The sequence below is a fragment of the Zingiber officinale genome, chromosome 1A (genome assembly GCF_018446385.1).
Source record: "Zingiber officinale cultivar Zhangliang chromosome 1A, Zo_v1.1, whole genome shotgun sequence".
Taxonomy (NCBI): domain Eukaryota; kingdom Viridiplantae; phylum Streptophyta; class Magnoliopsida; order Zingiberales; family Zingiberaceae; genus Zingiber; species Zingiber officinale.
In genome coordinates, this window is record NC_055987.1 from 5747493 (window position 1) to 5761594 (window position 14102).

At 39.3% G+C, this 14102-nt stretch overlaps 2 protein-coding genes across 5 annotated transcripts; one reads left to right on the top strand and one right to left on the bottom strand.

Annotated features, from left to right (window-relative positions):
* Window positions 1-1807: 1807 nt before the first annotated feature.
* Window positions 1808-3607, top strand: LOC122016559. 4 transcript variants are annotated; one of them, XM_042573919.1, is made up of 5 exons: window positions 1808-1972; window positions 2061-2200; window positions 2281-2775; window positions 3043-3207; window positions 3277-3374. In XM_042573919.1, exons 1-5 carry the CDS (start codon window positions 1825-1827, stop codon window positions 3292-3294), a joined length of 966 nt encoding a protein of 321 aa, XP_042429853.1. In that variant the 5' UTR covers window positions 1808-1824; the 3' UTR covers window positions 3295-3374. The 4 variants fall into 4 exon arrangements, with proteins under 4 accessions (XP_042429853.1, XP_042429836.1, XP_042429845.1 ...); XM_042573902.1 differs by having other exon boundaries at window positions 1810-1972; window positions 3329-3607; XM_042573911.1 differs by having other exon boundaries at window positions 1810-1972; window positions 3046-3207; window positions 3329-3607.
* A 191-nt stretch (window positions 3608-3798) lies between these two features.
* LOC121999312 (probable aquaporin TIP4-3) lies at window positions 3799-4890 on the bottom strand. The gene is made up of 3 exons (XM_042554014.1): window positions 4716-4890; window positions 4390-4637; window positions 3799-4298 (listed from the first exon to the last, which is right to left on the bottom strand). The coding sequence occupies exons 1-3, from the start codon at window positions 4840-4842 to the stop codon at window positions 3903-3905; spliced, it is 771 nt and encodes a 256-aa protein (XP_042409948.1). The 5' UTR covers window positions 4843-4890; the 3' UTR covers window positions 3799-3902.
* Window positions 4891-14102: the final 9212 nt, after the last annotated feature.

The window sequence follows — 14102 nt, forward strand, 5'->3', positions numbered from 1 at the left end:
GCGTCCAAGCCATGAGCAGGGAATGGTGGAGAAGGTTTCAAAGGTGATCAGTGAGGACAGAAGGGTAAGGCGACGATAATTTAATCGAGCAAAGGAGAACGTCTAGAGGTTGGGATTTGACTCGTGAACTTTGAAGTGCTTTCCGGTTGTCCCGTGATCATGCTTCCGATAGCGACAACCTCTTCATCGACCGACGGTTCTTCAACGACGTCTCCGACGATTCACTGTGAGTGGTTACTGTTTTACTTCGTTTTAATTTTCATGCTTTCTGGGCCAATAGGGTGATTATCCTCCACCAAGAGAACAGTTCCATCACCAAATGTTTCATCCAATCCAAATAGCAACATGGAATATCCTTCGCCATCCATAGTATCTTGAAGTGTGATGTTCTTTTGCACTAATATGGTGATCAACAAAATCACCATGAATAGCAGAATCTGGTAGTTCAAAATCATCCAGATGAAAAGTCTTTGGCAAAGTAATGGAATGATAAGCTGCAGTAGATTCTTCCGGAGGATCAGATCGACTGTAGTTGATCTGAATGCCTTAAACAAAGCTCGCTAAAATCACGGAATAGATAGTTCACCTTCCGAGAATATTTCTCACAACACCTGGAAAGAGATGACCGGACAGGTGAAGTGCAATTGGAACTTTGGGGGAGAGAATATAATCACTTTCAAATTTGGATTCTTCTCATCATCCTCTTCTTTTACGATGTCTTCGTCAAATTGGTCATCATCTATTTCATCATCATCACCAACTATTTTAATTTTGTCGTTCACATCTTTCTTATAAAAAAAAATTTCATCCACCTATCAAATCAATTAAAGAATTCTTCGGTCCGCAACATACCAAAAAATTTGGAAAGTTCAACTGGAAACCTGAGATTTGAGTACAATTCATTTCGATCGCTATTCTCGCGATTGTAATAGGGTTATGTAAAAGTGAAATCTGACTTAAAATAAGGGAACTTGCGATATTTACGATTTTGAGCCGTTAGACTTGGGATAACTTTGCAACTTGTCAATGTAGATTTCATGTATCTCGTCTTGGGTGTTATAATCACGGTATGAGACTTCCTTAGATGAAACCTGTCTATCACGATCATCACCATGATGATCATCCATGAGATCTGGAGCTCTTAAAGTAACTGACACTTGACGGGATAGTAATTATCCTGCTAGCTATATTGATTCCGTCGATTCGACTACGAACGTCGTAAACAATCTTTTAAAACTTGTTAATTCAGAAAAATACTAGCAAATAGGGGAAATAAACTAGCAAAAAATATTATTAATCCATTTTTTTCTAATATCAACTAATAAGTCATATAGACCTAAAATTTTAAATTGTAAATACCCTAAATATCAAAAAAAAAAAAAAACGATTAAAACTAATAATTTATCAAAAATAATAAAAAAACAATCTAACGAATCTAAGATCACTTCTCTTACCTGACTTCATTAACAAGTGTAGCGCCAAAAATCTTGCTGAGCAGCATGAAAACTAACTGTGTTCTTAGTGTTTGATTGAACGTAGCAACAACCATCAATAGTTCTCAGAACACTGAGAAGCCAACAGGACTGATGAAGAAGAAACTACTGATGCATTGAACAGCCTAATTACTAAAATAATTACCTGCTCTGTTCCAATTATATTACTGCCATGGTCATTCTGCATTTGTGCTCCTCTCCATGATTGATTAAATAGAGCTACTCTAGCGGACCCATTGCCTACCAATATGTTGCGATCCTCTCGATTATTGATTAAATTGAGCTAACAATGTGGACTTTTTCTAATTTTTAACTCACAAGATTGACAGGCATGCACAACTGCAATTGTTTGGACATGATGATTGCTGTGGCAACTCTGTCGTCTGCTCCCCCCAATCGATCATCTGATAGCACACCACCCAATGCGTCCTGCACCATGTCACAGCATCAAGGAGGGAGCTGCGAATTCTTGCCACGCCGTATAATTCTACTGCCTAACTCTATATAGCGAGCAATTTCCTCGAACCTTTGTTTGTTCTCCTTTTCTTCCTCGTGATCTTCCACAAGGAAAGAGCCCTTTTTGTTCAGAGAACTGGAATATAAATCAACAGGGAGAGATGTACGCTGAGGCGGGTCTTCAGTTTCCAGCATTCTCGCTGTGCTTCTTCCTTCAAGAAGTAGCGGGCGGCGGCTTCCTAAATTTTCATGTCAGCATCGATGATAAATGCTTCTGTCAGCATCGCTGATCATAATTCTTCTGCTGACATCTTTGTTTTTGTTGTTGTAGGGGATTACGGCACAGACTCCTATAGTAACAGAGTATGATATGGGAGGAGCAGGTGACCTTTTCAAAGCTCCAGAGGCCATCCTAGAAGATCCAGCGCTTGAGCTTCATATAGCAGTTGCCATGTCCATCATATCCACCGAAGGCGATGCCATCACAGAACCTATAAAGGTTGTCGATATCGAATCAATCCACAATGATCCCCTCAATAGTGTCATCTACGAGAACGATCTGCTGGAGGAATCAGAGATAGAGGATTCAATCACAGAACTCTTAGGGGCAAAGATTCCTGCACTACAAATTGATGAAGTTAAGCCTTTCGAAAGACTTAGCTCCGCAGAAGGATCGATGCAGAAAAGTATCAGTTCAGCGTCTCTGAATTCAGTGGAGTTATTTCCCGGCAGTACCATGAGACCTGACCAACTCCTTGATCTTCAAGGGTTGAATCTTGCAGCTGCATATAGCTTGAGGCGAGCATACAGTGAGGGAGACATTCAGGTTCAAATAAATTGCACAAAGTTTATAGTTTCCCTCTTGTTTAATTCCTTCTTTTTGTTTCTGAAACTCGTACAAGCCTGGACATGCACATCGTTCCTTTCAGTCCTGTAATTTCATAAGCTCCGAACCAAACGGGCACTTAGTACCAAATTATTCATGATCAAAGAGCACAAGCAAGATAGATGGCTTTCCCGAGCTATGAAAAGCTGATCTTTTTAGATGCTTTTGATATTCCCAAAGATCATTTATTTTGAGGTTTCATGGCAGCAGCGTCTTGGTGACAAAAGCACAAGCACCGGAAATACAGTCGCAGTGTGTTCTTCCTTTGAGCGGCTCCTAACCATTAGAGATCTTAAGACCGAGCAACGACAGCAAAAACTTTCCAGGTATCGGGAGAAGAAGTGTAAGAGAAACTTCGGCAGGAAAATCAAGGTACGCACTAGTTAGTTTGGAATTCCTTCTCATAACTTTTTAGGATGAATTAATTAATCCTTGAAGCAGCAAGCGACCAGAAGTTGAAGGAACTGATAATAGATGGTTGGATGTCGTGCAGTATGTTTGCAGGAAGGCTCTCGCAGACAGTCAGCCAAGAGTTCGAGGAAGGTTCGCAAAAACTGAAGAGACTGAAACCAACAAGTGTAGAACTTACTGTTTTAACTAGGAAGTTAATGAATCTGTAGATGATCAGTTAATGTAAAGTGGTTTGCATAAAGAGGTACTATAAATAATATTTTCCAAGGGCTTGATGAGTTAATCATTAGTACAGCCCTTGAAAGTTTTTGTATTTCAATTCAGTTTCAACGAAATTGATAGGCCGTCCCATTTCCGTGCTCGATTCGCGTACTCAATTGAGTGTGTGAGACGTCTTAAAGTGACTTGGGTGTCTGAAAATGCGAGTCAATCGGGGATCGAATACTGCACGGAAAATCGGACAACGTATCTTATCTTTGGTTTCTATATTTTAAATTTTAAATATTTTTATTATTTTGTTTTATATTTGACGCATCAGTTTTTCATTTAAAATAATCTAAAATTTTCAAGTGGCTGGACATTAAAGTTCAGTTTTAAACTACAACTAAGGATAATTATGATATTTTTATTTAATTATAACAAATATTTATGTAAAATTATGAAAAGGCTTCTTCGCGATCGACGGGGAGGAGGAAGGCGCCGTCATCGGAACTCCGCGTAACGTAGAGGCGGTCGTACACGAAGCCTGCGAGCGCGCTTCCGACGAGCGGCCCGGCCCAATAAATCCAATGATCGGTCCAATCCCATCTCGCCAGCGCTGGCCCGAAGGACCTGGCCGGATTCATGGAGGCGCCGGAGAAGAAGCCACCGGCCAAGGTGTTCGCCCCCACAATGAGGCCGACGAGCAGAGGCGCGACGCTGGAGACCACCCCTTTCTTCGGCTCCACCACGACGGCGTAGATCGTGAAGACCATGGAGAAGGTGAGCAGCAACTCCATGACCAGGCCCTGGAGCGGACGCATCCCTGATCCCAGAGCATGCACCGGCAGATCCTGCAATTTTTTTCTGATCACGTTAAAAATCTGATTTTTTTTTTTTTTTTAAAAAGAAACGGATTGCAATCAAATCGATTTTATTATGCACCTGTCCTCCGCTAATGTACATGAGGAGGAAGCAGGCGGCGGCGGAGCCGAGCAGTTGGGCCACAATGTAGAGCGCGCACCGGATGACCGTGACGTACCCGCCAGCCGCCAACCCGATCGTGACGGCCGGGTTCAGGTGACCAGCGGAGGCGTCCATGCCCACCGCGACTATCACCGCCACCAGCATCGCGTTGGTCGCGGCCGCCGCCGTCAGCCCCGTGATGGTGCCCTGCCCTCCGCCCATCTCCTCTGCACATCATTCGCGCAAAATTAATTAATCATCACCAAGTAAATCCTCAGACTCGACGACTAGAAAGATGTGATTACCGGCGGACACGGCGGCGGAGACGCCGGTGAAGACGAAGACGAAGGTGAGGAGGAGCTCTGTGAAGACGGAGCGGGGGAACTCCGGTTCGGCCGCTTCCTTCCAGCTTCCCAGCGCGATCTTGGCCATCGATTAACTAACTAACAAGTGAGATCTTTAAGGATAAAATTATTGGTTCATATTGGTGCATTCTTATAGAGCTTTCTGCTCGACCACTAGCTTGCTTCTCTGTGCATGTCAGTTCTCTACATGAACGCAGAGCAACCCACGTGGCGGACCTTCTCTTGTTCTTCATCATGTTGAAACACTTGTTTAGTAACTGAAGGTTTCATCTGTCACTTCAACTTGAACACTTGTCATCTAGCAAAATCTTAATGTGCAAGACAGGTGGAAGCGTCCACTGCCAAGAATGGAACAGCAGCGACTGTGCTCGAGCTCGGCACAGCTCTGTTCTTTCTCCAAGTGTTCTTTGGTGCTTGGTCGCGTCCTGCCTGCGTTATCAAGGAACGAGATACGTGTAGAAGAAGTAGCCAATCATTTTCATCTGATTTCAGTTTTAGCCTTATCATGGATCACTACAACAAACCCCATTTGCAATGAAATTTATGTGTACTTTTGAACTACTATAATCAAATTCCTCATTACGGTTTTCTTTAAAGTTTTTAGTTACACATATTATCTATAATTAAGTTTCTATTTTAAATACAAACTTGACTCCTATTTATTATAATATATTTTTTTTGATTACAATAATTTACATTATAGTTATCGTTATTTGTATATATCAATAGGATAAATTTATATTTCATGATATATTACTTTTGATAAGTCTTTATTCCCTTTTTCAATAATTTATTCGATCTCCTCTCTAAATACAGGTGATATCTTTTTGATACCACCTAATATTGTCGAAAGTGATGACATCATAAGTCCTGCTATAGAACTCTTTGATAACTTCCCTATACTATCAGAATCGCCTCAAGTTGCTGCTTCAATCTCGGAAACCTTACTAGTTGAAGATAATATACTCTCTAGTTCTAGATCCTTAGATAACACAAATTCATCACCTTTAGTCTACTTCCTCATCGACAACAACAAGTGGTTCAGATGATAATGCTCCTCGTCACATGTTTCCATTAAGTGACATCTATGCACGTTGTCCACCAATAACAACTCGACATCTCCTTCCACTAGCTTTAGTGGTTTCTTCAAAATCTATTGAACCAACTTATTTTACACAAGCTAAGCAAATAAGGATCCAAATTGACATAGTGCAATGACTATAGAATTTGATGCTTCTTTGTACTGGAACATGGAGTCTAGTTCCCCACACTCCCTTCATGAATGTTGTGTGTTCTAAATGGGTATTTCATCTTAAGCATCGAGTTGATGGTTCTCTTGAACGACACAAAGCTCGACTTGTAGCTAAAGGATTTAGTCAACAATCAAATATTGACTTTAATGGCACTTTTAGCCCTATCATCAAAACTACATATGTCAGACTTTTATTATTGGTAGCTGTTAGTTCTAATTGGTATGTATGACAATTAGACATTTCAAATGCATTTCTTCATAGTCATCTTGAGGAAACTATATTTATAGAACAACCACTTGGGTTCATTTTATTAGGAAATAATTATTATAAGTAAATAGTTATTTGTTTCCTAATTATTAGGGAATAATTATTATTAGAAAATAGTTATTTATTTCCTAGTTATTAGAGAATAATTATTATTAGGAAACACTTATTGTTTTCCTATTTTCACTTGTAATGATATTTATATATATCATATGCTATCATTAATAATATGTGTGAATTCTATCGTCAATATGGTATCAGAACTCTAAGCTTAACAACAACCCTTTTTGTTTCTTCTCTTTCTTTCTTTATTTTCTCCACAATACCTACCAGCCGCCTTCTACAACGGCTGTTGCCGACGACATCAACCGTTGACTCCAGTCGCCTACTGTTACAGTAACGCTACAGTAAAATTCTAATTCTAGGATTTAACCCCCGAGTACATTCACTCAGTACTCATCCTTGCCCGACCAACCTAGACCTAGCCTTCTAGACTCCTCCATCAGTCTTGCGTCCCTCGGATGCCTCCCCATCCTTCACGTCTTGCCTTCTGGAGCTTCCATCGGCCTTGTCATTATTGTCGGGTCTTTCTTTGCCAAGAGGTTGCACCTCCGGGACTTCATCCATTGCCAAGTCACATTTGGACTTACGTTGCCAAGACTACATGCTTGAACTTACACCGCTAAGACTCATACTTGGGCTTTCCTCCTTTGCCAATATCACACTTGGACTTTCCTTGTTGTACATGTATCCTGCACACTCATAATGCATATCAAATACAATAATAAACCTAACTTAAATCTTTCCCTAAACATCAAAATCTAGAGTACCCAGATTGCTTCAACAATCTATTTTTCCTAAGTTATTATAAAATTGAGCACACAAATCATGATTTACTGCATGACTATAGTAAACCAGCCTGTCTAACTGGTAATGCTCAATTACTTGTGTAATGGGGGTACAGTACTGAGTCAAGAAAGGTCTACTCAAATATCTACATTTTAATGAAACATAGGAATGCCTAGTAAAATCTATCCTATGTCGTTCAGTAGAAAATTTAGCGTCAGTAGATGGGGCATTACTAGGAGTAGGGGCAACATGTCTTCGTTTCCTAATAATAATTTTTTTTTTACATGCAGATAAGTACAAAAATGTAAGAAGAATGCATACAATCTAGACATTGAAGCAATATACTAAGTTAAAGTATACCTAGGAGGCATCTTGGGGTTTTGAGAAGGATGAAGACGAGAAACCCGAGCTGGAAGGCACCTTGGTGTAGTGTTTTTCGTGGAAAACGATGAACAGAGAAGCCTCTGTTTGCTGGAAAAAACTAGCCTGAGGGCGCCTTCCATCAACATGGAGGGCGCCCTCTATGGGTTATGGAAGACGCCTTCTATTGGTGGAAGGCGCCTTCCACTACTTTGGCAGGATTTTTCCCGCTGCTCCCGAGGACACCTTCTTTCTATGCTGGAGGCACCCTCTTAGGGCGCCTTCATTTTTTTTATTTTGAATTTGGTTTAAGTTAATTAATTTTGAATTTAGTTTAAGTTAATTTAAAGTTAAATTAGTTTTTTTAAAAATATTTTTTTTAAATTTTTTTTAAGTTAAAATGATTTTTAAAATAGCTTTTAAGTTAAAATGATTTTTAAAATAACTTTTAAGTTAAAATGAATTTTTTAAAAATAATTTTATTTTAAAATAAATTTTTAAAATAACTTTTAAGTTAAATAATTTTTAAGTTAAAATAATTTTAAAAATAATTTTTAGAATAATTTTAAAGTTAAAATAATTTTTAAGATAATTTTAAAGTTAAAATAATTTTTAAGTTAGAATAAATTTTAAGATAATTTTTAAGTTAAAATAATTTTTAAGTCAAAAAAATTTTTAAGATAATTTTTAAGTTAAAATAATTTTTAAAATAAATTGAAATTGAATTTCCAATTTTAGATTTAATTTGATTTGATTTAATTTAATTTTAATTTAATTTAATTTAATTTTAATTTTAAATTAAAGTCCTTAGTCATCTCACTCGATCTATGTTTTCAATCAGAGAATCCTATAATTTTTGTGAGATGAGTTAAGTTCAATTTTAGGGTATAGTTTAACTTTGTGTTAGATTCAGGTTTAGCTTTGGGCTCAACAAACATGCATTCTTTAGATAAACTTCTGGGCTATGGTGAGTCACCTGGACATCATTAGAGTAACCATAGTTTTGAGATTTTTCAAATAGTCCTATCCACTGAACTTAGTGTAAAACCTTAGTCTAACTAGTTAGGATCCGTAAGGGGTAGCTTCAGTTAGTTCCACTTAGCCAAATGCACCAGGTTGAAGTCATATCTTACTAGACATGCATAAACAGAGCTTCCCTAACCTACTATCATCCAAAACTTTACCAGTACCGTGGGTCAAGTTAAACTTTGTCCCTTTTTAAGCTAATCCTAATTACCCTGCCGGGTAGGTTAGTTTTGAGATGCCAACTAGTTTGGAGACTCCCTTGAATTATTGATTTGGATTAAATTTTAGTTCTAGATTTATGTCGATTACTTTTATAATTGTAATGAACTTGATGATAGTTTGAGTTTGATTTGGTTCTGTAGTTGTTTCTATTATTTGATTTTGGTTTAGTTAGTTTAATTTTATAGTTAGGATTCTAAATTGGATTATTTGTTTTTACATAATATACTTTATTTTTAGGTATATAGTATTGATTAATTCCTACTTGCGTGGTTAGACACGCTTTCGGAACCCAAGCTTTAGCTTGTGTTTTATGTTGAGTTATTAGTGATATAAATGATTTATTTGTTGAATTTGGCTTGTAACCAAGCCCGGATTTGTTGTATACTATTTTTTGATTATTTAATATTAGGTCCAAATTTTTAGATCTAGTTGTGAAATTTTCTAACAAATCTTCAAGTTTGTTAATTTCAATTTTTAGTGTTAAATTTTCCTCCTCAAGTTTTAAGACTTGATTTGGATTTGTTTTTTCAATTTGTTCCTTGAGTTGTTGGTTTTCCTCAAGGAGCATTTTATTTTGATTTTCTTGTTTAGTTAATTTTCTATTTAAACAAGAAATGACTTTAAAAAACTTTTTTGCTTAAATTAAAGTTTACCTCATCGGAACCTTCAGAAACAAGTACGAACTCGTGGCTTGATTCAAGTTCGGACTCATCTTCCGATTCGTTCACCAATTCTGATTCGCCGGCCATCAGCGCGAGGTAGCTTCGGTGCTTCTGCTCTTCAGCTTACAATTCCTCGGAAGATGATCCGTCCCACGTTGCTTTGAGTACCTTCTTTTTAGTTGTCTTGGTTTTGTCATTCTTTATCTTTCGACATCGTTCTTGTTGTGACCCTTCTTGTTGCATCCGAAGCAGGTCACATTTTTTGATTTGGTAGTGGAGTTGATCTTTTGTAGGTCTTTTCTGCTAAAGTTCTTCTTTCTCCTAGTGAACATTTTTCTTACCAAGTTCACCAAGTGTTCTTTGTCTTCTAAGTCTTGGTCAGACTCACTTTCAGATTCAGGGTTGGTTCTTGACTTTTCCTTGGAGGAACCTGCAAAAAAGGCAACACCTTTCTCTGTTCTGGTGTTAGTTTGCTCGTGTAGCTCAAGTTCACAAAAAAATTCGTCCAACTTTAACTTTGAAAGATTCTTCAAAATTTTGTAGGCATCCACGATGGATGTCCATAGTGCATTTCGAGGAAATATGTTTAGTGCGTAACTTATTAAGTCGCGGTTCTCCATTTGGTGGCCGATGGTGTGAAGCCTGTTGAAGATATCCTTTATTCTTGCGTGGAGTTGACTTGCCAATTCTCCTTCCTGTATTTTTATATTAAATAATTTGTTTAAATAAAGATCTCATTTAGTTACCTTAGCATCGTTGGCTCCTTTGTACAGTTCGAGGAGCTTGTCCTACAGTTCCTTCACATTTTTGTGTGGGCCTACTCGATTCAGCTTTTCCTTCGTTAGCTCGCATTGTAGTGTGTTGAGGGCTTTGAAATCTGTCTAGGCTTTCTTCTTCATCTCTAGGTTCCAATGTTTTGGGTCCATTGGATTTCCAGAGTTGTCGACTGGAGCCTTATAGCCTCTGGTAACGCTGAACCACTGATCGAAGTCTGTCTTCAGGTAGACTTCCATTCGCTTCTTCGAATATGGGAAGTCATCGCCATTGAATAGGGGAGGTCGAACAGTGCTGTAACCCTCAGTCTGGGCCATGAATTCTGCACATAAAGAGAGAAAAGAGAGAGGGTCCCAAGACTTGGTCTTGGATTAGAAGTGTGGGAGAAAGAAAAAAATATATTACGATTGAATTGGTGTTGCACCAATTCAGATTAATTTGCTACGAAAAAAAACTTTCCAAAGAGGTAATTATACCAATTTGGATTATGTCGAAAAACTAAAAAATATGAAAAGAAAAATTACCCCCTTTGTCTCACTAGTGGTTGCACCAAATCAGAGCGGTACTTGCTCTGATAGCACTTGTTGGATCGTGATGCACGTGAGAGGGGGGAGGGGGTGAATCACGTGGTTTTCAAAACACTTTTTTTTTTGTTTTAAAAACTTGAGGACGCAGAGGAAAGTAAAAGAAAAATAACAAGAAGAACACAAGCGATTTTTTACTTGGTTCGGAGCCTTCGGCGACTCCTACTCCAAGGCCCAAGTCCCGCGGACCTATTGATGGATAAATCCACTAAAAATCTCTTCTGGTACCCCCAGAAGAGAGAATCGAGTAAAAAAGGTTTGGTCAAGTGCAACACACTGCACTTGCCCTTTGATAATAATTAAGTGCAAAAGAAAACGTTACCAACACTCTTTATGGATCAAAATGAAAGCTCTTCTTGTGCTGATGTCTGTCTGCCGGGTGCGACTGGAACTCCTTGGATCAGTCGTCGGGCTCAGTAGCTTCGTAGTACAGTCGTAGCAGCAATCGGAAGCAGTCGGAGGCTCAAATGTGTGTGCAATAGTTCGTATGTAGTTGTTATACCAATGCCTCCTCGAGGCTGTCTTATAAAAGTTTCGGAGGGTGCCTCCCATAAGTATGGAAGGTGCCTCCAATGGGATAAAATTTTATCCCAGCTTCGCTGCGCTTTATCTGTGAATTGGTCAAATTTTATCCGCGGAGGGCACCTTCCATAGCCATGGAAGGCACCTTCCATGAACAGTACCGATGCGCCTTCCATAGCCACGGAGGGTGCCCTCCGGTACTGTTCACCCAAAGGCAGCTTCCTTGCTTGCTTTCTTGTCCCACAACAAATGTGTTAGTCCAAATACCCTGCAAGATAAGTGCTAGCACAAATATAATAAATAGAGTAATTAGTTCCTGTCCTCCCAAGATCAGGAACTAAACAAAGTCTCAGTCTAGGGATCCCAAATGGTCTTAGACTGGATTGACGCCTACTGTCCCTCAACTGGGACGCATCCTCACAATCACTTTCCTCCAGTAACTTACCTTCACTTACCGTCTGCCAGACATCCGGTCAGCCTGTTGACCAGTCTGGACTTCGTGGCAGCTATCCGGTCAGCCCGTCGACCTAGATGGACTTTGTGCCAGCTATCCAGTCGGCCAGTTGACCTAGTTGGGTTTTCTGCCAGATATCCGGTCAGCTCGTTAACCTATCTGGACTTCTTGCCAGCTATCCGGTCGACCCGTCGACCTAGCTGAGCTTCACATCAACTATCCGGTTGGCCTGTCGACCTAGCTGGATTTCTCTTGCACACTCAGTCAAAGTGTTAGATCACAACAAAACTAACTTAACTTACTTTGTCATTCATCAAAACCTAAGTTAGACAGTTAGTGTTAACCACATCAACAGCGGGGAGGCGAGAACATTACGTTGCACGAAAGTTGTCATCGGGTTGGCCGAATGTGACAGTGGTGGAGTGGAGATCAACTGTGGTGTGCACTGGTAGAGAAGCAAAGGGGGTAGAAGGAGAAGCGTCGGAACAACACCATGAGCTAGAGAAGGCATAGAGGAGTGGCCTGCTTGTGGACGGACATCAGAGCAATCGGCTAGGAAGGCGGCTTGCGGCGGGGAAGAGAAATGTAGGCGCTAGGAAACAGATCATCTGGTTGACGACACGACGAGAGCAGCGAGGAAGAGCCTCGGCAGCGGGCGACAGCATCAATGAGCCGCACGTCGCTCTCGGTTGCCGAGAGAAACCTGGTTGTTGGCCCGATGGGAGGGAGAAGGGTGAGAGTGGGGTTGTCAGAACTCGACCAGAGGACTGTGGAGGTTGTTATTAGTTGTCGAGATGGCGGCGGAGGCACGAGGCAGCGACGTGCGATGACACGGGTGAGAGATGCGGTTCGTGTTTAAGAACAAGAGAGGAGAAAATAATTAAAACCTAGGTTAAACAATTAAAGCCTATGATTATATTTCAATTAACTTCTACAATTAGGTATTTCTAAACAAACTTTTTATCTTACCCATTTATCCCTATAAAATCTAAAATGACTTATTTAAAATCTAAAAAAATTTCATAAATTTATATAAACTTATTTTATCCATTAAATAATTTAATTATGTCAAATTTTAATTATTTACATCTTTATCTATAATTTTGGTATATTACACACAGAGTCATCTGTATAATGCTATGTCTAGATATATATGTTGTAGACATAATACCATCAGACCACTGCTCTCGATGGGAGTTATCACTGTTGACTATGTAAAGTTAAAGGATAATCTAGCAGATCCGTTAACTAAAGAGTTAAATCGAGAGTTAGTTGTAAGCTCATCACGAGGAATGAGTTTGATGCTGTTATCAGCGATCAGTGTAGAGGACACTCAACCTATATTGACTAGAGATCCCAAGAACTAGGTTCAAAGGGACACCAAAGTTACACTGACTAGACATACTGTGGGGGATAACCCAATAAAATAGTGGCCAGACTAGGGTAAGCCGACGGACTTTTAATGATTAAGAAGAGTATATGGTTACTCTCGAGGGATCACCTATGTGAGAAAGAAGTGGGGCCGCTTCGAAGAGAATTGGAGGCACAATTCTTAAAGCTTCTCATAGAATCATGCATGTTCATGGCTAAGAACGAACACATTCATAAGAATTGAGTTGTATCAGGGAGAGTCTTGGGTGAGATTTGTCAATACTTACATAGACGGTAAAATAGTTCAAGGACATCATGTCTACTATCAGCTAGTAAGCAAACAAATCTTTACAAGGGAAGGTTTAAAGGGTAAAACCTACCTATCTTATATTTAACTCAACTGTTAAATGCTATCACATACTATGTATTCCATTCATGTAGGGGATTGTTGGAAATGTGAATAGAATAAAGAGGTGGAGATGGAGAGACTCAATTGCGCATGAGTTGTTAGTCTCACATTAGAAGTCTCTTAGTTTTTTTGTTAGTTTAAATTATAGCACATGTATTGATGTGGTAAACATATGCATGGGGAGAGACTCTCTCACATGTGGGTGCACAGGGGTGGGTGTAAATGTAGGGCCCGGATTGACTCATGTGCGAGCACAATCTGCGCACATCGAATGTCGGATTGGTTGAGGCAAGATTTACCCAAGTGAATAAATCAACGTTTTATCACCGAATCTCTTTTTGCTACCTGCTCAAGAGGGTAATGGAAGCATTAATATGAAGTTAATGGTGATTCCATAATGTCTTGATATTAATGGTGACATTAAACTCATTAATGATGATTTCATAATGTTTCAGCATTGATAGGGACATTAAACCCATTAATAATAATTCCATAACGTCTCGGCATTAATGAAAACATTAAACTCAACATTAAATGACCATAGTTTAGTCATTCATTTCAAGTAAGGTGAGAGCTC

Coding starts and splice junctions, on each gene's coding strand:
- LOC122016559 (XM_042573902.1), top strand. CDS start 1,825: ATGCACAACTGCAATTGTTTGGACATGATGATTGCTGTGGCAACTCTG. Junction 2,776..3,042: donor ACAGTGAGGGAGACATTCAG/GTTCAAATAAAT, acceptor GTTTCATGGCAG/CAGCGTCTTGGTGACAAAAG. Junction 3,208..3,328: donor ACTTCGGCAGGAAAATCAAG/GTACGCACTAGT, acceptor GATGTCGTGCAG/TATGTTTGCAGGAAGGCTCT.
- LOC121999312 (XM_042554014.1), bottom strand. CDS start 4,842: ATGGCCAAGATCGCGCTGGGAAGCTGGAAGGAAGCGGCCGAACCGGAG. Junction 4,638..4,715: donor CTCCGCCGCCGTGTCCGCCG/GTAATCACATCT, acceptor AATGATGTGCAG/AGGAGATGGGCGGAGGGCAG. Junction 4,299..4,389: donor TGTACATTAGCGGAGGACAG/GTGCATAATAAA, acceptor AAAAAATTGCAG/GATCTGCCGGTGCATGCTCT.